Source organism: Pristiophorus japonicus, chromosome 15 (assembly GCF_044704955.1).
Source record: "Pristiophorus japonicus isolate sPriJap1 chromosome 15, sPriJap1.hap1, whole genome shotgun sequence".
In the NCBI taxonomy this organism is placed as follows: Eukaryota; Metazoa; Chordata; class Chondrichthyes; family Pristiophoridae; genus Pristiophorus; species Pristiophorus japonicus.
This window is the reverse complement of record NC_091991.1, coordinates 167,884,179-167,910,870: the sequence shown is the minus strand read 5'-3', so window position 1 is coordinate 167,910,870 and position 26,692 is coordinate 167,884,179. Positions and strand designations below refer to the sequence as shown.

Below are 26,692 nucleotides of genomic sequence, written 5' to 3'. Positions count from 1 at the left end.
CTACTGAAACGACAAGATTCAAAGCCCCACATTCTTGTGATTTAGTTAACACGCTATTAATTAAGGAGAAATATAGTGGTCCTCCATTTCATTTTTATTAAAAGAGAAATATTGCCCACTAAGAAGGCCATCAAGGATTTGTTTCAGATGATAAAGGTGTATTCTATGGCTGACGTGCTGTTTTGAAATTAGAACCTAAAAGTCACCAATATGTGTTGCAAAGATTAGCAGGGCTGCTGTGCGAATATCATCAGTCAAGGACGTTACTAATAGCCCTGATAACCCTCCCAACAATGAATAGATGCTGAACACGTACCAGCAGGAACTGAAAACATCAGTTATAACTGAACAAGTAAATAAAAATGCACCAACTTATCATCTTAATATTATATTATGTTCCCTTAACCTCTGGCTCGGATTTGTGCACCATACTGTTGTTAGGCTGTGAAAGGACTGTACATTCATGATCATACACGCATTGAAAGCATCTACTTTGTTTTGTCAAATAACATAATTATCAGACGATTCTTAAATTTCCCACTTTATCCCACAAGATGTAGGAAAAGTAGATCAGGAACAATCCCTTTCTCCCTGTCTATATTCCCACTTCCACAAAGCCTTTATCGAAAAGGTCGGCACATTTCTGATTATTTTCATTTCATAAAGCGATGTGGTATATCATTTTATTTTTAAGATTAATGCCTAGAAATCTCGCCCATTTAATGCCAAAAGTCCCTATTTCCAAAGGCGATAAATTTTAATAATCAGTTCATTATATTTAAATTCAGTTTGCAGGCCATTATAGAGTATGCTAATCAAACCCTAGGTAAGAGTATTTTCAATTTAAAATTCCATTGTTCAGTTGGTGTAAAAGATAGTTTCATAGACAAAATAAATACAGATGAGGAAAGTAATTTTTGCCTTAGCAATCCAACTAACCAGTTTCCCAAAACAGCATCTAATTCTTTCTTAAATGGCTCTGGAAACATATGTCCATCCACGTGTCATTCACTCTTTGCCGAAGAACCTCCTGACATTAGTCCTAAATTTGCCTTTCACCAATTTATACTACTCTAAAAGTTTATTTTGAAATTGTGCTTCAGATTTAACTTTTCTAAGGGCCCAAAGTTGATGGTCCTACCGCCTCCCTGTTTCTTCGGCGCTCTCCCCTCCGTGGGAAATTGGCGGGGCCCTCACACCGGCGCTTTGGAAGGACGTTGGCGTGCACCAGCGTGCAATGCTGAAAAAAGTCCTCCCACCCACTCCCGCCAAAGATTCATCCGAGCGGTCCTCCGTTCCTGCAGGAGGAAAGACCGCCGAGTGGATGCAGGTCTTACCTGGACGGTAGCTGTGAAGACCTGCAAGAAAAGATTAGTGAGATTTTTTTCTTTACTTCTTTTGCAGCGATTTTGTGTGAAAGGGACCTCTGAAGGTTTTCCGATGTTTTGTTTTTTATTTTTTGAACATTTTTTTTGTACGTTCCCCCCTCCCTGGGCCTGACTCCTGCCTCGGCATAACTTCCTCCAGGATTGCATTTGGCGCCCAGAATCCTATCTACTGCCTTCTACCGCCCAGAATCGGCGTGTAATGCCCATTTTTGTCGGCAGGCACTTTTTTCCTTCTTTTTGGCCAAATTTCCGCCCAAAGTACCGTCAGGATCTTAGTGGTCTTTTGGACGGTAAATGGGCGGAACTTGCCTTTGATCAAATAAGCTCCCCTGTCAACCACTTCCTTTCAAGGTTGAAGCACCTAAATTTCTCCAGTCTTTCCTCATAATTCCATTCTCTGAGACGAGCGATCAGTTCATGGCTTTTCTCTATACACTTACAGGGCTCAAAAGCTTTCCTTGTAAAATCGTGGGTGCTTTGCTGCCAAGTTTCTGTCCACTGACACTAATGGATGCAAAATTGTGGACCAAGAAACAATTCCTAAAACTGGGAAAGGCAATAAATCAAAGACAGACTTGCATTTGTATAATGCCTTTTATGACCACTGGATGTCCCAAAGCGCGTTACAGCCAATGAAGTACTTTTGGAGTGTAGTCACTGTTGTAATGTGGGAAAAGCGGCAGCCAATTTGCACACAGCAAGCTCCCACAAACAGCAATGTGATAATGACCAGATAAACTGTATTGAGAGATGTGGATTGAGGGATACATATTGACCAGGACACTGGGGATAACTCCCCTGCTCTTCTTCAAAATAGTGCCATGGGATCTTTTACGTCCATTTGAGAGGGCAGATGCGGCCTCGGTTTAACATCTCATCAGAAAGACGGTACCTCAGACAATGCATTGCACCCTCAGTACTGCACTGGGGGTATCAGCCTAGATTTTTGTGCTCAAGTCTCTGGAGTGGGACTTGAACCCATAACCTTCTGACTCAAGTGTATAAATGCAAGTTATTCCTTTCCTTTCTTTCTTGTAAATTAATTCACTACTTTTGTAACTCATTTGTTAATGCATTTGACTTATTTTCTCCCCATTTCCCCCCTAAAGTTGTTTCCATGCCATGCATTGCATCATTGCCTAAAAAACAGGCAGGCAGCCCCCTACCAGGCCGGCCACCAATGCTGCAACATAACTCGATGTTATGGGATGATACAATGGCACCCAGGGATGTAGTTGGGAAGCGAGTAATCTTTTCCCCTGTAATGAGTGCACTCCAAAAGTAATTCCTCGGATGTGAGCACTCATCATCATCATAGGTGGTCCCTCGAACGAGGATGACTTGCTTCCACAAGAGTTCACAGATGTTTCGATGAAGGACCCGATGTTCCAGTCCTGAACTCCAATTGAAGCACTATGGGACATCTGAAGACATGTAAGATATATACGAGTTCTTTGTTTTTCTTTCAGTCGGCATTTAGCTCAGTCGTGATGTTGCTCTCTAGGGCAATCAATGTGTAGCTCTCTCTCGGTCAGTCAACGTGTGTGACTCTTTCTCTTGGTCAGTGTGTAGCTCTCTCTTGGCTGGTGTGCAGCTCACTGTCTCTTGGTTAATATGTAGCACTCAGTTGTCCTCTAGCTCTCCCTCTCAGTTACTGTGTAGCTCCTCCTCTCGGTCAGTGTGTAGCTCTCTCTCTCGGTCAGTGTGTAGCTCCTCCTCTCGGTCAGTGTGTAGCTCCTCCTCTCGGTCAGTGTGTAGCTCCTCCTCCCGTTCAGTCTGTAGCTCCTGTTCTCGCTCAGTGTGTAGCTCCTGCTCTCGGTCAGTGTGTAGCTCTCTCTCTCTCGGTCAGTGTGTAGCTCCTGCTCTCGGTCAGTGTGTAGCTCTCTCTCTCGGTCAGTGTGTAGCTCCTGCTCTCGGTCAGTGTGTAGCTCTCTCTCTCGGTCAGTGTGTAGCTCCTCCTCTCGGTCAGTGTGTAGCTCCTCCTCCTGTTCAGTATGTAGCTCCTGCTCTCGGTCAGTGTGTAGCTCCTGCTCTCAGTCAGTGTGTAGCTCCTCCTCTCGGTCAATTTGTAGTGCTCTCTCTCAGTCTGTGTGTATCTCGTTCACTCCTCTCTCTCTTTCTCTGTTTATTTTGTTCTTGAACTCTGTAGTTGACTAGATGGAATTAAATTGTCTTTTCCAGTCTTGTATATTCTGCTGTGTATTTATCCTAAGTGCTTACTTACTTAATACCAAATAATTAGTCACAGTTGCTAGATACAGTGCATTTATGTGATATCCACATATTTCCTTTAGGTATAGTTCATAATTTAATGGCTACTTTGGTAAAATCATGCGTTGCTTACAAATCCTAAAACCGCTCTATGATTGCATTATCGATAATGATGATGAATTTCAATAGTTCCATAAATTACAGCGCTTCTAAATATTTAAAGATACACGTAGCAGATTTCTGATTAAGCATCTTTCATAAAGGGAAGGCACTTAAACCTTAACTTCAAATGTTCTTTAATTGCTTGCATTTCATGTTCAGAACATGTTGCAAAATCGTAAGAAGACTTATTTTAATCCAATCCAACCCTTATTTATTCCTTTAACTGGTGATTAACTACTCAACAGTAAGGTGTAATGCCTGTAATCAACAGTCCAAAATGTGAATTGGCAGAAAAAATGGGAAAAGTAATTGTAATGTCAAAATAACAATTTTAGAATTAGCACTTAATGCACTAAAACATTGGGCCTGAAATCACGCTCCCCACGGGCGCGTACTAGTGCACATGCACCCATGGGGTCCCCACAAGTTCCGGGTTTAGGTATGCAAAGCGCATGCACTTAAATCCGGCACTTGCGATCTGCCAAAAATCTTTTTGACAGATCGCACGCATGCAAGAAAATGGGGCCTCCGCGGATGGAGAGTTGGGCTATTTGCTCAATTCCCGCCTAGCGAATGTTCTTCAAATTCTTACGCTGGTGAAAGCAGGGGCAAGGCCTGTTTTTACCAGCGTAAGAGTTTTAAAAAATAGAAAAATAAAATGTTATCACTCATTTATATATTAAAAACCCTGTCCATTAAGGTAACTTTATTTCTAGCCCAGTTAAAACATATTTTAAAAATTCAAAAAAAAGAACATTTTTGTATAAAATATTTAATTAAATTGCATTTGAATTCATTTTAAATATGCAATGTGTTTTTTTAAATTTCTTTTCAGTGTGTCTGTGTTTTTGGGGGTATTCTCAGTCATACTTACGGCAGCTCCTTACATACTGAATTACTAAAAGCATGAATGGGCATTCCCCCTTCTTCTTCTTCTTAGGCAGTCCTCTGGCGTCGAGGATGGCTTGCTTCCAGATTAATATGAATTCTCAGGTGACTGATGAGACCAATGTGGGATCCACAGTCTCTGTCACAGGTGGGGCAGATGGTGGTTGGAGGGAGAGGTGAGTGGGGTTCTTGATTTGTCGTACGCTCCTTCCGCTATTTTTACTTGGCTTCCACGTGCTTCTCCTCCACTTTGAGCAGTCTTGCACCAGGGATTTGAAAGTGTCCTTGAAGCGTTTTCTCTGCCCTCCTGGGGCTCACTTGCCGTGTCGGAGCTCAGAGTAGAGCGCTTGTTTCGGGAGTCCAGTGTCGGGCATGGGGACAATGTGGCCCTCCATCGAAGCTGGTCGAGCGTGGTCAAAGCCACGATGCTGGGGATGTTGGCCTGAGTGAAAACACTGACGTTGGTGCGCCTATCCCGCCAATGGACTTGCAGGATTTTGCAGAGGCAGGTTGGGCCAGTCCACGTGATCCCAGAGATCCGTACGAAACCCGTACGATCCTGAGATACATCGACCCCTACGGGACCGCAAGTCACCGAACCTCCAGGACCACCAGGTACTTTCGTAGAAATGACAGCAGTCCATTGGATCCAAAATTGGTTCAGTGGCAGGAAGCAAAGGGTAATGGTTGATGGGTGTTTTTGCGACTGGAAGGCTGCTTCCAGTGGGGTTCTACAGGGCTCAGTACTCGGTCCCTTGCTTTTTGTAGTATATATTAATGATTTAGACATAAATGTAGAGGTCATGATAAAGAAATTTGCAGCTAATACAAAAACTAGCCGTGTGGTTAGTAGTGAGGAGAAAAGCTTCAGACTGAAGGAAGATATCGATGAACTAGTCAGTTGGGCAGAAAAGTGGAAAATGGAATTCAATCAGGAAAAGTGGGGAGGAGTAACAAGCAAGGGATACTGAGAGGTTTGGAGGAACAGAGGGACCTTGGGAGTGTATGTCCACAGATCCTTAAAGGTAGCAGGACAGGTCGCTAAGGTGATTAAAAAGGCAAACTGAATGCTTTCCTTTATTAGCCGAGACATAGAATACAAGAGCAGGGAAGTTATGCAAGAACTGTGTACAGCACTAGTTAGGTCACAGCTAGAGTACTGCATGCAGTTCTGGTCACCACATTACAGGAAGGATGTAGCTGCATGAGAGAGGGTGCAGAGGGGATTTATGAGGATGTAACCAGGACTGGAAAATCTTAGCTATGAGGAAAGATTGGATAGGCTGGGGTTGTTTTCTTTGGAACAGAGGAGGCCAAGGGGAGATTTAATTTGAGGTGTATAAAATTAAGAGGGGCCTAGATAGAGTGAATAGAAAGGACGTATTTCCCTTAGCAGAGGGGCCAATAACCAGAGGGCATAGATTTAAAATGGTAGATGGACTAGAGGGGAGATGAGGAAATGTTTCTTCACCCAGAGGGTGGTGGGGGTCTGGAACCCACTGCCTGAAAGGGTGGTAGAGGCAGAAACCCTCATCACATTTAAAAAGTACTTGGATGTGCACTTAAAGAGCCATGACCTATAGGGCTACGGACCTCGTACTGGAAGGTGGGATTAGGCTGGGTAGCTTTTTTAGACCGACCTGGATACGATGGGCCGAATGGCCTCCTTCTGTGTCGTAATTTTCTAAAATTCTATGAAAGTAATGGACAATCTAAGTATATAACTTGGAGAAAGGGGAACTTGAATCTTGTCTCGATGTATGAGTAACAGACAATTTGGAAATGCAAGGACACAGATTGATAAATATCCAGATGGAGAAAAAGGCTCATACCCTGATAAGAGACCAGAGTTGCCAAGACACCAAAGGGGGAAAAATTTGGTAGCACCCGTTTGCGGCACTAACTTTTTCAATTTTGAAAATTTAACGCCAGGCGCTAAAGATTCTGAAGTTCTTCTAAATTGGATGTTAGAGCCCCAGGAAGGATGGGGGGCGGTAATTCAAGCGCTAATGTCCTCAGTGGGGCGCTACCACCAGAGCGCTACCCAATTTCAGGTGACTTGCATTCAACAATCATCCTGCATGAATTAGCTGCTATGTTTGCCGACAAACAACAATGACTACACTTCAAAAGTAAAGTTAATCGGCTCTAGCCTTTTTTTTCTGTAATTCTGTTCCAATTGCAACACTGTCGACATAACTGCAGAAATTTGGATACATGACATTTTCCAAAGATTGGTTCCCTCAGCTTTACAGGAAAGCCGAAGAATTTCCACAGTAAAACAATTTCAAAGAAGAAAATGATTCCGTGGTTTCTGTCTCTATGGTTATTGCTGCGCATCTTGGCAAACGAATAGTTTCCAGGAACGGCAGGCTAGAAACTCGCTTTAGAAAATTAACACGGTTACCTTCTCCTAACAAAGAAGCTTTGAATAAACCGGTTTGTCAGACACTAAAATGTCAATAAATCTGACTGTACTGAATGATCTTCAGAATCCATGTAATGTTGTTATAAGTGGTTTTAAAATGTTCGTCAATCAACTATACAAAATATAAAACAGACCTTAAATTGTTAATTTAAATAATGTATTTGTGAAGAATGCAAGTATCTTGTGCTGGTTGTTTAAATGAGATCCTGGTTGGATGGCATCACATATCTGCAATGCTGGGAAAATACTTCCATGGTTTACAAAATACTTCAAATCATTCAAGTTTTTTTATTAATGTTTTTATAACACAAACACAGGCGAGGCGATCAGGCATTTTTGAAGTGGTGAACATCACCACATGATTGGAAATTAAAAGCTGAAGTATTGTTTATTATTAAAAATCAGTTCACTTGAAGCCCTGTCCCATCTTTCATCTCGTATGCATTAGCCTACGCATCTGCTTCGGTCTCAGCTTAGCTCTTATGTGTAGAAGGACTTCACTCTCAATCTATTTACATTGACAAAATTGCCCATAAATGCAACTTATTGAGCAATCTCCCTATAAAAATAGATGATATATGAAATACGAATGTCATAATGGTGCTTTTCTGAGATTGAGTAAGATATTTCGAGTAAGTGGAAGGTGATTTGTGCACATATTATACCACTATGACTTGGCGTTATCATTTGTAGCACTTATTTCTCCACTTAAGTCTAGACCTATAAGTTCTAAGGTCTTAGTTCACTGATTTCACATTTTAACTGCCTGAATTTGAAAGAACTACCACTCCGTTCACTGACTAGATAATTAACTCTCTGGTAAATCCAAAAGCCTCAGCATCCCTAAAGAATGTATATATCACTATTTAATATCACATTCTTTGTTGCTTTAGTCAGAGATTGAGAAAGCAGGTTTTTAAATTTACATAATATTTCCTTTAAAGCTATGCCTTACATTGTAAAGTACATCTTTAATATCATACTTTTAATACAAAAAACTTTTTATTCAATATGCAATCTAAAAATGCAAAGTTTGCACTGTCAAATATGAATTGATCGTATCGGGGAGGGCTTGCCTCCCATTTCTCTCAGTCACGCCATCTGCTTGTGTAAATGGTCTGCAATCTGCGGGACTGTAATTATGACAGATCCACCCAGCAAAACATAAATATTCCTATTCCGTTCTAAGGGAAAAAATATTTTAGGCCAGACAAAGCTAATCTACAATTTCCCATCAGTAAACATTAATGGAAACAATTACTGAACGGAACCATAGTCATCATTCTGGACAGCCATGGTTCAGCTCAGCGGGATATCATCAACATCTATTGGATTTTACTGTACTCTCGTTCCTAAATATCACAAAGAAAAGATGACTAAATGAGTAAGTGATACCAATGGTAGGGATTCAAATCCATCTATAAGATACAACAACGACAACAACTTGTGTTTATATAGCGCCTTTAAAATAGTGAAATGTCCCAAGGCAATTCACAGGAGCATTATGCGATAGAAATTTGACACCGAGCCGCATAAGTAGAAATTCCAAAAGCTTGGTCAAAGAGGTATATTTTAAGGAGCATCTTGAAGGAGGAAAGAGAGGTGGAGAGGTTTAGGGAGGGAGTTCCAGAGCTTGGGGCCCAGGCAGCAAAAGGCACGGCCACCAATGGTTGTGCGATTATAATCAGGGATGCTCAGAAGTGCAGAATTAGAGGAGAGCAGACATCTCGGGCGGGTTGTGGGGATGGAGGAGGTTACAGAGATAGGGATTGGTGAGACTATGGAGGGATTTGAAAGTAAGGATGAGAATTTTGAAATTGAGACATTGCTAAACCGGAAGCCAATGTAGGTCAGCAAACACAGGGGTGATGGGTGAGCGTGACTTGGTGTGAGTTAGGACACGGGCAGCTGAGTTTTGGATCACCTCTAGTTTACACATGAGAATGTGGGAGGCCAGCCAGGAGTGTGTTGGAATAGTCAAGTCTAGAGGTAACAAAGGCATGGATGGGGGGCTTCAGCAGCTGAGGCAAGGGCAGAGACGGGCGATGTTACGGTGGTGGAAATAGGCAGTCTTAGTTATGCTGCGGATATGTGGTCGAAAGCTCATTTCAGGGTCAAATATGACACTTCCTCCTTGCACCATTTGACTTCTTGTTGGTTTTTTGTTGTTATGTTTTTGTCACGCACTGTACAGGGCTGGATTTTGTCATTTCCCACCCACCTCAGAGTTGGGGGTGGAGGGGAGGGGAAAACTCGGACCATGGGAAACTCGGAGTTGCGGATTTCCTCACATGCTGTTAAGTTTTAAACCCACACCGTGTGTGCGATACAATGGCTCGGTTCCCCACCCAGAAACCAGACTGTTTGACAGGCTGGCTTCCAATCGGGCGGTGAATACTGACCAGGATGCCGCAGGACAGGACCAGGTAGGTCTGAGGTCTGGGGGGGGGGGGGGTTCCAGGCCTGGGGTAAGTGAGATCAATCCCGGGGAGGGGGTCCATTCCCTGACCCCGGGATGAGTTCCAATCCCCGAGGAGGGTGAGGTATCCGATCCCCGACCTCGGGGAGAGGCGGGCTGGGAGGAAGCACTCCTGCTCTTCCCGGCCCACAAGGATTGCTCCCTGAGGCTGTGCTCGCCTCGCTGCAGCTACCGGGAATCCTGAGCCCAGCGATTCCCAGCCGCCTGCAGTAAAACCTGCACAGCCAGTTAAAGCAGAGGCTTCAGGGCCTCATTTAAAATGGCAGCCTACCTCCTGGCTGCCTGCCCCCTCGTTCCGCCTGAGTAAAAGGTGAAAGTGGGCAGGTTGGAGGCAGGTTTGCGATTTTTTAAACTTTACCTCCGTCATCTGCCCCCACCTCCAACCCACCCGTTTTTTCATGTTAAAATTCCTCCCTTTGTGTCAACTTTTGCCATTAAAAAATCTTAAAATATAAACTAGTCACTCGGACTGTGCAATATGGCCACAGGCTTCTCACAATACTTTCAAAATACTTCCTGAATCTTTTTCTTCACCTGCCATTTATTCCTCAGTAACTGAAATTTCTAATATCCAAAATAAAGGTTTAACTAAAATTTTTAAAATTCTATAAATTAGGTCATTCTCAATAACACATTTAAATTTATCCGCTGAATTGCCTTTTGTGTCTCTTCACAGCTTAGAATCATACAGCACAGCAGGTGGCCATTTGGCCCATCCTGCCTGTGCCAACACTTTGAAAGAGCTATCCAATTAATCCCTGCTCTTTCCCCATAGCTCTGCAAATTTTGCCTTTTCAAATATTTATCTAATTCCCTTCCAGTTACTATTGAATCTACTTCCACCATGTTTTCAGGCAGTGTATTTCAGATCGTTATAACTTGTTGCGTAATTATTTTCCCTCTCAACTTCCCTCTGGTTCTTTTGACAATTACCTTAAATCTGTGTCCTCTGGTTACCGACCCTCCTGCCACCGTTTCTCCTTATTTACTGTATCAAAGTTTTTATTTGGATGGCGCAGACTCTCCCAAAAGCACTTGATATTTCTGTCCATAGCTGTGAGCTGAATTTGAATCATGCAGTTTAAGCACGCACACTGATGTAATTCCCAGGACACATCAATACCGTTCATTCAGCTATATCAAGTAATTTTTTTTTTTTATATAGCTTCCAGCAGTTTTTGCTCAAAAGTTTTTCAAAATTATTTGAAGAAAACCTAAAATGCAAACTAATAGAGCTGTGCTGAGGTAAAATTCATATTAAGGGCTGGACTTTTGCCGACTTTGCGACCGGGTTTTTGCCGCGATTTGACCCTCCACGGCGAAAACCCGGTCGGCGGGATCCTCGGGTGCCTTTTTGCGGCGGTGCTTCCATGTACTGCCGGGGAGACATGCGCCGATGTGCAACGACGCAGATTGCGTTTACGTCGTACTTTCCCGACCCAGAATACCAACAGGGTCAAACCTGTCGGTGCAGCCCTGCCAGCAGTGGTAAGTATGAAGATCTGCAAAAAGGCAAGTTAAAGTTTTTATTTTTTAATTATTTCTCAGCGATTTAGTAGGTAAGGGTTTTGTGAATCTTTTGTGAATAGTTTTTGCAATTTTTTTGTTGCTGTTTCCCCCCCCCCCTCCCAAGGCCTCTTTTGCAGCACTACCGGCCCCGGACTAAAGTTGCCGAAAATCGTGGTTTGCGCCGCAAATCCTCGTGCAACGCCAACTTTACCGAGGTGTAAAGGCCGAATGTTAGGCCTAAAAACGGTAGCGCAACAGTAATTTTGGTGTAAAACTACCGTTTTTGCCGAAAACCGAAAATCTAGCCCAAAGTGTTATTTTAAAAAACAGGTTCCGTGTGTGAGAGAGAAAAAACTTAAGTGTTCTGATTACACACTTAGTGTAGCCATTGTTTTATGTTCTAGAGAATGACAGTGAGAGGGAAAGCAAGGGAGGAAGAAAAGAGTGAGAGAGAAAATTAAAGAGCAAGAGAAGGAGAGGGAAAGAAACAAAAGGAAGTGTGTCCAAGAGAGACATAGCAACATGAAAACAAGAGAGACAGGCAAGATGAGTTTAGAATAATGAGAGGTGATCTTTTGAAATGTATAGGATTCTGAGCAGGCTTGACAGGGTAGATGCTGAGAGGATGTTTCCCCTTGTGGGGGAATCTAAAACTAGGGGACATAGTTTCAGAACAAAGGGTCGTCCATTTAAAACTGAGATGAGGAGAAATTTCTTCTCTCAGAGGGTCGTGTATCTTTGGAATTCTCTCCCCCAGAGAGCTGTGGAGGCTGGGTGATTTAAGGTGGAGATAGACAGATTTTTGAACGATAAGGGAGTCAAGAGTTATGGGGAGCGGGCAGGGAAGTGGAGTTGAGGCCAAGATCAGATCAGCCTTGAATGGCGGACCAGGCTTGAAGGGCCAAATGGCCTACTCCTGCTCCTATTTCTTATGTTCTTATCTTCTTATGTAAGAGGCCATATTCTCTGCGAACCACATAGGAAACTGACTAGTAACATGTTAAAAATCACATCTTTGTGCGTGCTTAACATCAACTCTTTCCTTTGTAAATTCCTATGTCCATGTTTATAATGGAAATGTTAAACCTGTCCGATAATTACAGCCTTCCCCAATGGAAACACCATAGTGCCACCACTGGAAGAAAGGTGAAATTACAGCAGGACAAGTTTACATTGGCAGCTGTAAAAGGAATGGCACAAATGCTTCTAAGCACGTATATGGAGTTGGGTTTCCAACTCTGGTTGGACCATATTCCAGGAGGTTTCTGTGATATATTCATATGACATCACTAACAAATACACATTACAAGATGGCTCCTTATCTAGTAAATAATAAAGGATCATGTGACAAGGTCACATCAGTAGTTGCATTACCACAGTAGTCCAATAGATGGAGCCGTTGTCCACTAGGGGGAGCTCTATTACAATTTCAACAAGGCCTCCCGTCATCGACCATACCGCCCTCACTCTCATGCCATTGGTTGCCCAAAACACATCACTCGTTGCAACAATCGTCAGTAATGGTGGCTACAACACCCACAATTTTTCGCGCTCCAGAAATCACTCTATCCCTCGTGTTATTTTACCAGGGCCAGGTTGCAGCCTTGTGGTTTGTTGAGAGTGCGGCTGGAGCAAAATGGGAGAAGAAAATGCCCCTTTGATTTTTCTCTTGGGTCGCTCGCAGGACTTCAGCGGAGACTGCATTTTTGCGAGTAAATAGTATTTACACAGAAGTTATGGCAGAAGAACAGTAGAAGCCTTGACGAATTTCTCAGTGATACCACCAATGATGCCTCTGCAAGATTCTGCAAATCCCTGGGAGGACAGACGCACCAACGTCAGTGTTCTCAATCAGGCCAACACCCCCAGCATCAAAGCATCCTCCACACTTGACCAGCTCCATTGGCCAGGCCACATTGTCCACATGCCGGACACAAGACTCCCAAAGCAAGCGCCCTATTTGGAACTCCTACATGGAAGCGAGCCCCAGGTGGGCAGAGGAAATGTTTCAAGGACACCCTCAAAGCCTCCTTGATAAAGTGCAACATCCTCACCAACACCTGGGAGTCCCTGGCCAAAGACTGCCCTAAGTGAAGGAAGTAAAGGAAGAGCATCCGGGTGGGCGCTGAGCACCTCGAGTCTTGTCGCCGAGAGCATGCAGAAAACAAGTGCAGGCAGCGGAAGGAGCGTGTAGCAAACTAGACTCCCCACCCACCCTTTCCTTCAATGACTGTCTGTCCCACCTGTAATTCCCATATTGGACTGTTCAGTCACCTGAGAACTCACTTTTGGAGTGGAAGCAAGTCTTCCTCGATTTTGAGGGACTGCCTATGATGATAGTGTTCAATAGCAACCTGGGAAAAATAATGCTAAAACTTTCAGAATAGTGGTTGGACTGAGGTACGAGTGTTTTCTTTGTGATACTTGTTGTTCTTAAATGCAGATTCTACACTGTGATAATCAGCGGCAAGGATGCGCAGATGGCAAGCTCTTGCTAATCTGTGATACTTAAAGGGGCTTGGTCTAAAACCTGTTACAAATAATTTCTTCACTTAAATAATTAGTCTCCAATGTACCACATGTTCATTTGGACTGGGCCCATAGACTGATGTCAAAGCCAAAAGTGTCCTACTAAGATTATGTGCTGCATGTCTGCACTTACTGTGGACTGTAAGCTTCCCAGTGTTGAATGGAGGGAGTAAAGCAGAGAAACATTGACTGCTACTTATTGTGTGCTTTGCGCTATGTTTGATTTTCGTCTTTGACCAAGCTATTGGCCCCCTGTCTTAATGTCTCCTTCTTTGGCTCAGTATCAATTTTTGTCTGCCTACACTCCTTTGAAGCACCTTGGGGCGTTTTACTACGTTAAAGGCGCTATATAAATGCAAGTTGCTGCTGTTGTTATGAATGCATTTTTGCTTCTTAGTTTTGCTAAACATCGGAAACGGGAAATGAGATCCAGCGTGCGAGAAAACTTGCTTCAAAACATTTGTGCTGATGCTGGGCTATTGTAAAACAGATCAAGTTACTGAGCGTACTTAATTGATACCAACGGTGATTAAATGTGACATTTTTTCCAGTGCATAATAATAAAAATAGAAGTGACAAAAAAACAAATTTTTGTGTGGCAGAATTTGGAACATGTGCTAGAAATGTCCTCATGACTTCCCCTGCTCCACTTTTGTAACTTCGCTAAAGTCATGGCAACCGAGCAGGAGAGGTCCGGTGGAAATTCCTGGAGATGGCCTGAACAATTAAGGAGTTCATAAGAGTTGCATTTGTTAGAAACATTATTGAAGAGCAGAGTGTTACCAGATATTTTTCCATATAGTATAATTAACACATACCTTTTGGGTGGGCTGGGATGCGTATATCCTGCGATACACAAGGTATGACAATTGTGTGGGTCAGGCTGGATGGACCAGAGGGTCTTTTCCTGTCCATCATTGTTCATATGTTCGTAACTCTTTATCGGAATTTCTACCATGAATATTAAACAGCAGTCTTGTGCATCACTGTTTCAAGTGTGTGGTGCTCTCCATCAGATTTTCCTCTGTGCGCTCCGCTCAGGAATTATATATGCCCGAGAGCAAAAGGAAAATCTACCCCTGATGTTTGGGAAACCCATGTGGAAATGGACAAAAGTTTGCTGCTTGTTGCCTTCCTGATTCTCTGATTTTCCCTTTTCATTTAATTTAATCCTATCTGTTTTACATTACAGCTGCATTGGGCAACCTGCTCACAGCTGAAAAATATTCATCACAACCTCAAATGAAATGATGGACTTCATACTAAGCGAATCAAAATCCCTTTGGAAATAATTCCGAACCATCTGTTCTCACAGTAAAACATAGCTCAGCATCTATTAACATATTACTTCAACAAGATCCTGCAAATCCCCTGGGAGGACAGACGCACAAACATTAGCATCCTCGCCAGGCCAACATCCCCAGCATTGAAGCACTGACCACACTTGATCAGCTCCGCTGGGCGGGCCAATAGTTCGCATGCCAGACAGGAGACTCCCAAAGCAAGCGCTCTACTCGGAGCTCCTTCACGGCAAATGAGCAAAAGGCGGGCAGAGGAAACTTTACAAGGACCTTCAAAGTCTCCCTGATAAAGTGCGACATCCCCACTGACTTCTGGAAGTCTCTGGCCATAGACTGCCCTAAGTGGAGGAAGTGCATTCGGGAGGGCGCTGAGCTCCTCGAGTATCGTCGCCGAGAGGATGCAGAAATCAAGCGCAGGGAGCGGAAAGAGCGTGTGGCAAACCAGGCTCCCCGCCCACCCTTTCCCTCAACGACTATCTGTCCCACCTGTGACAGAGACTGTGGTTCTCGTATTGGACTGTACAGCCACCTAAGAATGCATGCTAAGAGTGGAAGCAAATCTTCCTCGATTCCAAGGGACTGCCTATGATGATGATGACTTCAACCTGCAAACTGCAAAATATTTCTTCTGCCACACCATTCACTCCAAAAAATACTTGACCTGTCCACAGAATACTAGATCTTGGATATTCACGTGACTCCATTCATGTGAATTGCACAGTGTATAAACGCTCACTTTTGGACTTAAACAAGACTCGACACTTGGTTTTCATAATACACCCCCAAACCACTATCAATGCACCCTTGTGTTGGCTTCTCAGTGACTGCTAACTGCAGAACGTTACCTTGTGCATCCAGATCCTCAATGCCCTGAATGTAGTCTGGAACCCTCTGCTGGATGAAGTAAAGCAGCTCAATGGAGTTGGACATCCAGAAGAAAATATGCTGCAGGTCTGGAACCAGGTCTGTAATACTGAGCAGAGGTAGAGATGCTGGATCCTGGCTGCAAATAAGCAGGAAGAGATTGTAGAAGGGATAAAATTAAAATAATTAATGAGTCATTTTGTTCATATTATATGTAAGACAAACCAGCTTACAGATAAAAGTGAAATTGGAGACCAAATATAGAAGCTACACCAGAGCAGCACAAGAGTAGCTTTACCTGGGGCTTGGACACTTGGCACTTTACAGACTCGAGGTAGTGCCTTAAGATGATGTATTTATGAGTGAATGAATAAAAAATGGTGCACTGCCTGAAAAGCTGGTGTAAGCAAATTCAATAAGAAATTGTATACTTGAAAAGGAAACATTTGCAGGGTTATGGGGAAAGAACGGGTGAGTTGAACTAACTGGACAGCTCTTTTAAAGCATAATGGGCACGATGCAATGTTCCTTCTAACTGTTTGGGGTGCGTGACCCCGTTAACGGGCTGCCTGGCTCATTCAAATTTCGGCTGTTTTTCCATTCAAAAGCCAGTGACCGACCTGCACGGGACCTCCAGTCCACTGCGCAGCCACGCAGCTTAACAGAACACTAACCAAATGGCCTCCTTCTATGCTGTATGATTCTATGAAATGAGAGGAACAATTGAGAGTGATCCATCATTAATGGGATTGATAGCAGTCTCCTATACTATACTGTATATCAAAGTTACCCCTTTAATATTATAAACAGCAAAATAACTTATATGGGTAATAAAGACTTGGTAGATTTCACAGCTTATGAACTATAAGTTTTCATCATACGTGGAATAAACTGAATTCAGTTGGGACTCATACTAGAAATGCTTCTAACTGCAAAATGAGAAGGAGCTGTTTTGAAATTAAGAACTATTTGGTACAGTTTCTATTGTGGACCAAAGTGAGATTTACTGGTTCTGGTCCCAAAAGATTTACAAGTTTGCATGATAAAATATCTAAAGGTGCATTTCTACTGCAGGTGGCAGAGTGTATCTGCAATATTGGTTTCAATTCCCTCGAGTATAGAAGGTCGAGGGGTGATCTAATTGAGATGTTTAAGATGATTAAAGGATTTGATAGGGTAGATCGAGAGAATCTCTTTCCAGAATAAGGGGGCACAACCTTAAAATTAGAGCCAGCCGTTTAGGGGTGATGTCAAGAAGCGATTCTTCATACAAAGGGTAGTGAAAATCTAGAACTCTCCCCACCAAAAAGAAAATTTCAAAACGCATTTTGATTTTTGTTAGGCAACAGTATTTGGAACCACGGCGGATAAATGGAGTTATAATACAGATCAGACATGATCTCATTGAATGGCTGAATGGCCTCCTCTTGTTCCTCTTTTCTTAATACTCACTGATACTCCTGTCTAGACTCCACAGAGAGCTCTGTGTTTACATGCGTGCTGACATGCAATTGCAGAATGTCTCTTCCAGAAGCTAAAATTTAAAGCTTATATTTTCCAATCACAATGCCAAAGACAAGACATTAATTTTAAATGGATTCCCATCAATGTTAGATTGGAAAACCTAAGCAACCTAGAAAGTTGGAACATCTTGCCTTCTCAACAATTAAACTAGAGTACTTTGTAAAATCAGATTGAAACTGCACTAGAGTAGGTCAGGCCTCAACTCACAGCAACACCAAAGTTGCAGTATAATTGCACCCTAAATAGATTAATCTAAATAATGGAACATTAAATAATTCAAATCCTATTCTACTGAGAATTAGGGCTGAATATTTTTAGGAAATTCATTAAACTTTAAGGTTTCTTGATGAGCCAAGGTTTCAGCTTCAGAGAACCAAACCAAGTGATTAAAAGAAAATAAATCTTAGACCAGATGTCAGCTTCAGATGATCGAAGGTGAAGCTCCATATAAAGGTTAGAACATAAGAACATAAGAAACAGGAACAGGAGTAGGCAATACGGCCCCTCGAGCCTGCTCCGCCATTTAATACGATCATGGCTGATCTGATCATGGACTCAGCTCCACTTCCCTGCCCGCTCCCCATAACCCCTTATCCTCTTATCGTTTAAGAAACTGTCTAATTAAATTTATTCAATGTCCCAGCTTCCACAGCTCTTTGAGGCAGTGAATTCCACAGATTTACAAACCTCAGAGAAGAAATTTCTCCTCATCTCAGTTTTAAATGGGCGGCCCTTTATTCTAAGATTATGCCCTCTAGTTCTAGTCTCCCCCATCAGTGGAAACATCCTCTCTGCATCCACCTTGTCAAGCCCCCTCATAATCTTATACGTTTCGATAAGATCACCTCTCATTCTTCTGGATTCCAATGAGTAGAGGCCCAACCTACTCAACCTTTCCTCATAAGTCAACCCCCATATCTCTGGAATCAACCTAGTGAACCTTCTCTGAACTGCCTCCAAAGCAAGTATATCCTTTCGTAAATATGGAAACCAAAACTGCACGCAGTATTCCAGGTGTGGCCTGACCCAGATAGGACAGGAGTGTCCCAAATGCTTAAAAGTGGTCATCTTCTAGCTTTTGCTTCTTTTTTAAAATGACAATTCGTATGATCATTTCACTTCACCCCAGATTAAAGTACAGCTTTTAAGTATTAAATGAGACAATTTTGAGAGTTTTGTTTATTCGGCAACGGTTTGAAGCTGCGCATTCTTGTGATCAGGGAAATAATATCAGGGCACAGGTTGGACCTCCTTATCCGGGACTCCCTTATCCGGCACCACCCCTCGTCCGGCATGATTCTAATGGTTGTGGGCGCATGTGCAGAACGCGGTCGACCTCCACCCTAACTTTGGGGCTACTCCGACACTCGGCCCGCTGGGACCGCGCCGACACTCGGCCCGCTGGGGGGCCGTGCCGACACTCGGCCCGCTGGGGGGCCGTGCCGACACTCGGCCCGCTGGGGGCCGCGCCGACACTCGGCCCGCTGGGGGCCCGCCGACACTCGGCCCGCTGGGGGCCCGCCGACACTCGGCCCGCTGGGGCTGCACTGACACTCGGCCCGCTGGGGGCCCGCCGACACTCGGCCCGCCGACACTCGGCCCGCTGGGGGCCCGCCGACACTCGGCCCGCCGACACTCGGCCCGCTGGGGGCCCGCCGACACTCGGCCCGCTGGGGGCCCGCCGACACTCGGCCCGCTGGGGGCCCGCCGACACTCGGCCCGCTGGGGGCCCGCCGACACTCGGCCCGCTGGGGGCCCGCCGACACTCGGCCCGCCGACACTCGGCCCGCTGGGGGCTGCGCCGACACTCGGCCCGCTGGGGGCTGCGCCGACACTCGGCCCGCTGGGGGCCCGCCGACACTCGGCCCGCTGGGGGCCCGCCGACACTTGGCCCGCTGGGGCTGCACTGACACTCGGCCCGCTGGGGCTGTGCCGACACTCGGCCCGCTGACACTCGGCCCGCTGGGGCTGCACTGACACTCGGCCCGCTGACACTCGGCCCGCTGGGGCTGGACTGACACTCGGCCCGCTGACACTCGGCCCGCTGGGGCTGCACTGACACTCGGCCCGCTGACACTCGGCCCGCTGGGGCTGCACTGACACTCGGCCCGCTGGGACTGCGCCGATACTCGGCCCGCTGACGCCCGCTGACACTCGGCCCGCTGGGGGCTGCACCGACACTCGGCCCGCTGGGGGCTGCACCGACACTCGGCCCGCTGGGGCTGTGCCGACACTCGGCCCGCTGACGCCCGCTGACACTCGGCCCGCTGGGGGCCCGCCGACACTCGGCCCGCTGGGGCCGTGCCGACACTCGGCCCGCTGGGGGCTGTGCCGACACTCGGCCCGCCGGGGCCACTCCGACACTCAACCCATCGACATTTTGCGGCCCACCGGCACTTCGGGCCTGCCCGGGGCACCGACCTCCTCCCCCCCCACCCTCTCGGGCTGACCTCCCTTTATCCGGCAAAATCCCTTATTCCGCACAGGCCAGGTCCCAAGGATGCCGGATAAGGGAGGTTCAACCTGTAATAATAAACCATTGGTGGCAGGATCAGGATGAGTGGCAGATTTAATCCATTCACTGGTATAGATAGACCTATATATTGTGTTGTACAGAATCAATCTGCATGTACATAATATTTGAAGCAGCAACAATAATAAAATGTAATTAAAATTTAAAAATCCTAAAATACATTGATGAAAATGATTGCAGCCAATAAAGAAGTTAAAGGGTATGGTAACTCTCGAGGCAAGTGCTAGCGATGGTAAGCTCGTATTTATAGACATCTGCATAGCTTTTCATTTTTAGAAATATTAATTTACAAAATATTGGTATCCACAGGGTTGCTCTGTGGAGTCGAGTACCATCTCCACTTTGTGCTGCAAACACTTGGGACTGGATTTTTAGTTTTGCTAATTTCGGGGCGGTAATGGCGGCGGGGCGGTAAAGTTTGCTCCCAGTCAGCAAAATTCAGCTCGGCCCCGAGTGTGGGGCGGGGCGCTAAGGGAGGCATTGCACACCTCTCTTAGGGCACAAGGCCGGCTGAGCAACTGAAAATCCCGAGCTAAACAGCTGGCCTCGAAGCACTCTAAGAGAGGCAGATGGGGCAAAAAAAAAACACCTGAAAAAAACCAACAAAAACATTCCCAATAAATAACTCACTCCACCACAACATAAATCACAAAAGACACAATCACACTTACCTGAGGTGGACATTACTTACCTCACTGCAGCTGCTACAGCTCGGACCGCCCGCTTTCACAGGCGGTCCCGGCATGGCGCTCTACGGGATGCAAAGGGTCGGGTGCCAACCAAAAATCAAGCCTGTCTCGCAACCAGGGACGTTGCACACTGGCTCACCTCTTCCGGGCGGTAATGCTGGGAATGCCAATATCGGTTCTGCGCCCCCGTCGGAACGGAACAGGCACCAAAAGTCCCAGCGGGGAGCCCGGACGGGCTTGCCGCCTCCATTGCCACCCCTCCGGGATGGGGTGGCAGAAGACCGAAAATGCAGCCCATTGACTAAACGTCATGGTGGGGCAATAAGTGGGTGCCCCACATCACATCTGCTTCACGTCACTGGAGTGAGAAGAATTGGTCTCTTCAGAGATCAATCCTCGACTGGACTGTCTACAAATACTTTGTGGTTACTGCTGAGGATTTTACCTTTATTTTGAAATACCCTGTACATAAAAAAAATTTAACTTCAAGCATAGTTGACAAAGCAGCCCAGTGAAAGGGTTAAATAATCTGCATAACTAAAACAAAGAATGAGTGTTGTGTGCATACTACAGCTTTAAGGGACTTACTGTTCAGACTGCTTTTCTGCCAATTCTCTGGTCTTCCCCTGTGGGAAAAAATGCATCCCATTTAAATAAGAACATAACAATCTGAATGCGACACGACTTACATACTTGGTCACTTGTCATTTTTGGTTATTTTGGTTTGCTGAGATTTTACAATGGGATCCTTGCAGCGCCTGTGGCTGTCTCGAAAAGCACACGTTTTTATGTTGAGAAAGGTACTGTTGTTAAGACAAAAACACTTACTGGTAATCAATAATGACTTGCAAACAAAATAGATGCCCATTGAAAGCCAGTATGTCACTTTTTGTGTTCGTTAAAAGAAATGCACAGGGGGTTTTAGAGTGAGGTAACGTTCTGCGGTGCCAAATTTTCATGTTAATAGCTGACCACCCGAAGCTTTACTGACTAATCAGAAGACACGGAGAAGGTAGGAAGTTCAACTTTAGCTTCCATAAGGTTTTCAGATCCGTGTGAAATATTTACGATACTGATTCTCCTTCAGCAATGTGAGTTTGACTGGAAATTCTCAGCAAAAAGAATTGTGACCAGAGCTTGATCATTTCCTGAAATTGAACCTAGAAAAATGCTTTTAAAATGTGTAATTAAGAAATTCAGCCAAACAGTGCCTTAGAGCCAGAGGTGCCATCTGCAAGAGGTATTTAATACATTCACTGGTATAAAACTATAGAGTTGTACAGAATTTGCATGCATAGAATATTTGAAATTTTAAAAAAATGCAAAAAAAAATCTCTTAAAATGCAAAGATTAATTCAGAAAATGAATGCAGCCAATAAGGAATTCAGGGTGTTTATGGAGTACGTAATAGAAAATCAGATCTCAGATTTTTTACTGCAGTTCAGGCTGTCATTTCCTCTTGCAGGAATGTTACCAATTAGTTACAGTGGAATATACACTTTCACCATATCAGACTTCAATCTAAATGGGTTCCATTATATTTATTTATTCGTTAGCAACTTAAGTAGTGCTGTGTGTAGGTTGTGATCATGTACAGTTCTAAGAGGCAATGATCTCCCTTCCAATAGATTTTCACTTTGACTCCATTTTCCACTATTTTTATTTGGACAGGTTCATTGATGAGATGCACAGAAACCCATCGCCATGCTTAAGAGTCTCCAAACTACTGAGAAATCCACACAGGTAGAGTTTCAGCTCATCTGATATGGCGTACACAGTCTTTCCTTGCACACATCCCACTTACCAGAGAGCTTCGGCACAAGTTAGTACCAGCAGAGGCTTGGTGACTTGCCAAGCATTGGAGTTTAATCGGCTAAAACTGTGCAGCTTTCCATGCTTGTCCAAATAAGAAAAAAGAAATCCAAGAAACACTCTCACAGATATAACCTAGACAACATTTTCCACAGATTATTAAGAGGGAAATCCGTGACTAAAGCAGTTTTTATTAGGCAAAGTTATCCATTAATCTATTAGCGCTCTGTTGACCTACCTGCCTCAGATATTGTGTTTTTACTCTAGTGGCTATTAGTATATATAGGGGATAATTTTGACTTTGGATAATACAGGTACAACGTCTGAAATCCGACAAACTCGGGACCGAGACCACGCCGATTTGCGGAGTTCGGACCTCGCTGTTGTCGCTCCTCGCCGCCCGCGGATCCACCGATCCTTTCCGCCCGTCGATTCCCGCCACTCCTTGCCACCCGTGGCCCCCCGCTGCTGCGTTTTTTACCAGTTTTTACCGGTTTCCTCATCCCTCGCTGCCCGATGTCGCCATCTTGGCCGCCTCAAAAATGTCTGGTTTTCGGACAATATTGATTTTAGGACAGCCGGATTTGAGACGTTGTACCTGTAGTGTAAAATGGGCGATTTCAATTTAGCTGCCTGTTATACATCTCTCTCGTTATTTACTTCCATTGGAGTTAATATTACCCATCTTACACTATTACCCAAAGTCCAAATTACCCCCATAGGTACTTTCACAAAGAGGGCTGATAGTCCAAACAGATCCGCTAGATCAATACCAGCTTATTTATCACCAACTAGTCACTATGTGACTATGACTGGCCTGGTCTGATTTCACATGATAAGGCATCTTATAAATGCAAGTATATTATAACTCGGATATTAGGTAACATGGTACTAACCCAAGCTATAACTTGCATTCTGTTCACAATCTTCAGAAGGAGCTTCATAAAATCACCTGACTTGAAGGTAGTGGCTGAGTGCTGGACACACAGACACAGCAGGCAAGCCGGGGTCAGTTTATGGTCATCTCCACCGGGTTCGATAAGGGTTAAGATTTTCTCGATCAGCACATCTTCAAAGGCCCTTTCGTACTCCAGTTGCAGCTTCTTTTTCTGAATACTGTTGCTTCTGCTGGCAGAAGAGTTGGAATTTCTGTGCGTGCTTGCCGAGTCGTTCTTAATTACGGAGCCACACATTTTGCAGACGGCAACTCTCCGGCTACCCTTGTGCTCAGGCAAGCGGTGCAAATGTCTCAGCATGGAAAAAGTGCGGGCTGGCAGCTTTTTGGCACCCAAGGGATCTTTGAAAAGAAAAAGATAATACTGCCCGAACCCAACTAGATCGCCATGCCTGAGTTCTGCTGGCCCATCCGCTGGCACGCAGTTCACTAAAATGCAAGCATGCGGGAATGGCTCCAATATCGTCTGTTCCTCAACATGGCGACTGTATTTAGTGGATCGTTTAATCCTTTTGATTTTGCAGTGCAGGGAAAGGATGTCGGGCGATGATAAACATATGTTGGGCTTTGCCGAGGCCGTCTCCTGTCCGACGATTTGCTTCTCACAATCTAGAGGGTACACCAAACAATCCTGTGAAAACAAAACCCAGAGGCTGCATCTTTCACATTCTCACTCACCAGTTTAAAAGCAGAGCTCTAATGTTACGGCCAAGACTGTCAATGCAACTGCAGTCTTTTAATGGGAACACCCAGAGGGCCAGAAAAATCTTCCTTTTATCTATCTAATCGTTGCATCAAGCAAAATACCTACATGGTGAGCAAAGTCTTCTTTTATCTACTGTTCTCCCAAGTAAATGACTTTAAGTACATCCTGATTGGTATCAGTATGCCTATTCTACATCTAATTTTCTCTTCTTTAAATAACACACCCAGCGATTTGAAATTGAACCGGAACATTTTGCCCATCAAAATTGTGAATGAACTGTTTGAGGCTTTTTAACAATTAACCCTTGCTAATTCTATGTAGTGACATATGGATTAAGCTTGCAATTATTTAACCGTCTCTTTCTTTTGTTCCCTCTCCCAATTAATCCCACTATGGCACATTGTAGGAGTGAGAACAGAAGACCTTCCAAACAACTCAGAACCTTAAATTCTATCCACACGCTTTAAATTGGCTTTTAGACTGTGAGGGCAGTCTTCATAACAACAATAATGCCAGTTTGGAGCTGAAAATCATAGAATCATAGGATGGTTACATTACAGAAGGAGGCTATTCGGCCCGTCGAGCCCGTGCTGGCTCTCTGCAAGAGCACTTCAGCTAGTTCCATTCCCCCGCCCTTTCCCCGTAGCCCTGCAATTCTTTTTCCTTCAGGTACTTATCCAATTCCCTTTTGAAAGCCACGATTGAGTCTGCCTCCACCACTCTTTCAGGCCATGCATTCCAGATCCTAACCACTCGCTGTGTAAAAAAGGTTTTCCTCATGTCACCTTTGGTTCTTCTGCCAATCACCTTAAATCTGTATCCTCTAGTTCTCAACCCTTCCACCAAGGGGAGTTTATCTCCATCTACTCTGTTGAAGAGCAGGGGAGTTATCCCTGGTGCCCTGGTCAATATTTATCCCTCAATGAACATAACAAAAAAACATATTATCTGGTCATTATCACATTGCTGTTTTTGGGAGATTGTTTGTGACAAATTGGCTGCCGCGTTTTCCTACATTACAACAGTGACTACACTCCAAAAGTACTTCACTGGCTGAAACGTGCTTTGAGACATCTGGTGGTCGTGAAAGGCGCTATATGGTCTTTCTTTTTTCTTTCTGTCTAGACCCTACACTAAACATCAGTCACTATACATCGTTAATCTGTATGTATATAAAATTGTGTGTATGTGTATCTGCATATTAAATATTAAAACTAATAAGCGAGTCAGAACATTCCATAAAAATACAATGAAACCTCCGTCAGGCTTTGTCAATGGAAAAAGTATCAAAATTTACTTGTAGTATCAGTCATGTCTGTAGGTGGTACTGTGCTTAGCATTTACAGTGTTAAATGCCTGTCATAGAACGTTAAGTGCCAAACCCTCCACTGGTACTCTGTTTTGGCAGTGAGTCTTGGCATCCAACACTGTAGGGACACTGGGTTTGAGACCACGCTGTATCAGAAAAATGATTTTGCAATCTGTTCTTTCAGGCAAGTGTAACAACAGTGAAGGGATTGTTACTCAAATTACCATGAACATGACCTTAATTTCTGAAATGCAATTTCCATTCAAGAGTCCATACCTGGGCCATAATTAAACAATTGTCATTTCTAAACAAACATGACAACTCTTTCACCCCATCGATCCAGAAAATCAATATCTAGAAAAAAATCCCCTCATAGTTCCTGCAGTTTTCCACTCTACCAACCTCCAAACGTCTGCTGCAAGCACGCCAATCAACCTAACATATAGCTTACCTTCCTGTGGCCAAGCAGGCAAATGGGAGGCCTTGGCAGGCATTCCCTCCTTCTGGCCACTTAATAGGGCATCTAATTAGGGCCTTAGAGAGCAAGAATCATCGTTCTGTTCCCCCCTCCGCCCCGCCCCCCCTCCCCCCAAGATAAACAAGATGTCAGGCTTGAATTAGGGAGCACTATGAAGTAACACCTCACATAAAGTCTTGACTGGTGAATGATGCGTTCCTACTCCTGACCCCTCCACTGGGTAGAAATTTGGTTTACGAGAGAAAGGCTATTCACCGCACACCCCACCCCAGCAGAAAATCACAGTGTCGCATCAATCTGATAGAAATTTGCCACCCCTGAGATTCAGAATTCTAAATGCTAACCAGTGAAATACCTAGAATGCACAGTTAAATGATTATGTATTACACATTGATTGGCAAGTTTTTTTTCCACTGGTCTGTATAATATAAGCACGGATTTTCTGTTTGTACTTAAAAGAAAAAGGTAGGTGGAATCGTCCAGTGCATTCCTAACTTTTCACTAACATTACACTAGTAACTTACAAAAGTATTCTTCTAGCCCAGATTTAAAAATGTCCTGCAGGAATATCGCACAGAGGTTTGCTGCTTGCTCTTACGTTCTGATGGTTATATCCCTGTAGAAGCAGAAGATGAGGGGCCAGGTGGATGGGGTACGAGGAACCGGGTTGAATGCTACTTTCTTGCTTCTCTGGAGTGCTGGTGCCGTGAAGTCTCTCCTTTCTGCATCGACTGATCCTTCTTCCAGGGAGCCCTGGCAGCGTTGAGTAAAATCTCTGTTGTTCCTCCCCCTGATTATCAGTCATTGTGAGGCTCGTCTCACTGATGCTGCGTCGGAGTGGTGCTAATTTATATCTGTAGCCTGACATGGTTGGGATGTTGCCTTTTGCCCGGTGTCTCTGCAGTTTCCGTGCTTGAGCATTTATAT

The 26,692-nt window shown here is 44.4% G+C and overlaps 1 protein-coding gene across 1 annotated transcript in view; it reads right to left on the bottom strand.

Annotated features, from left to right (window-relative positions):
• Positions 1-26,692, bottom strand: part of radil (Ras association and DIL domains) — a 126,149-nt gene that overhangs the window by 62,355 nt on the left and 37,102 nt on the right. Inside the window, exons 4-8 of the mRNA XM_070900005.1 lie at positions 26,563-26,692; positions 26,364-26,466; positions 23,214-23,903; positions 21,094-21,131; positions 15,741-15,898 (exon numbers count right to left, since the gene is read on the bottom strand). Coding sequence (XP_070756106.1) covers positions 15,741-15,898; positions 21,094-21,131; positions 23,214-23,903; positions 26,364-26,466; positions 26,563-26,692 — 1,119 coding nt within the window. The remainder of the gene's footprint in view (positions 1-15,740; positions 15,899-21,093; positions 21,132-23,213; positions 23,904-26,363; positions 26,467-26,562) is intronic.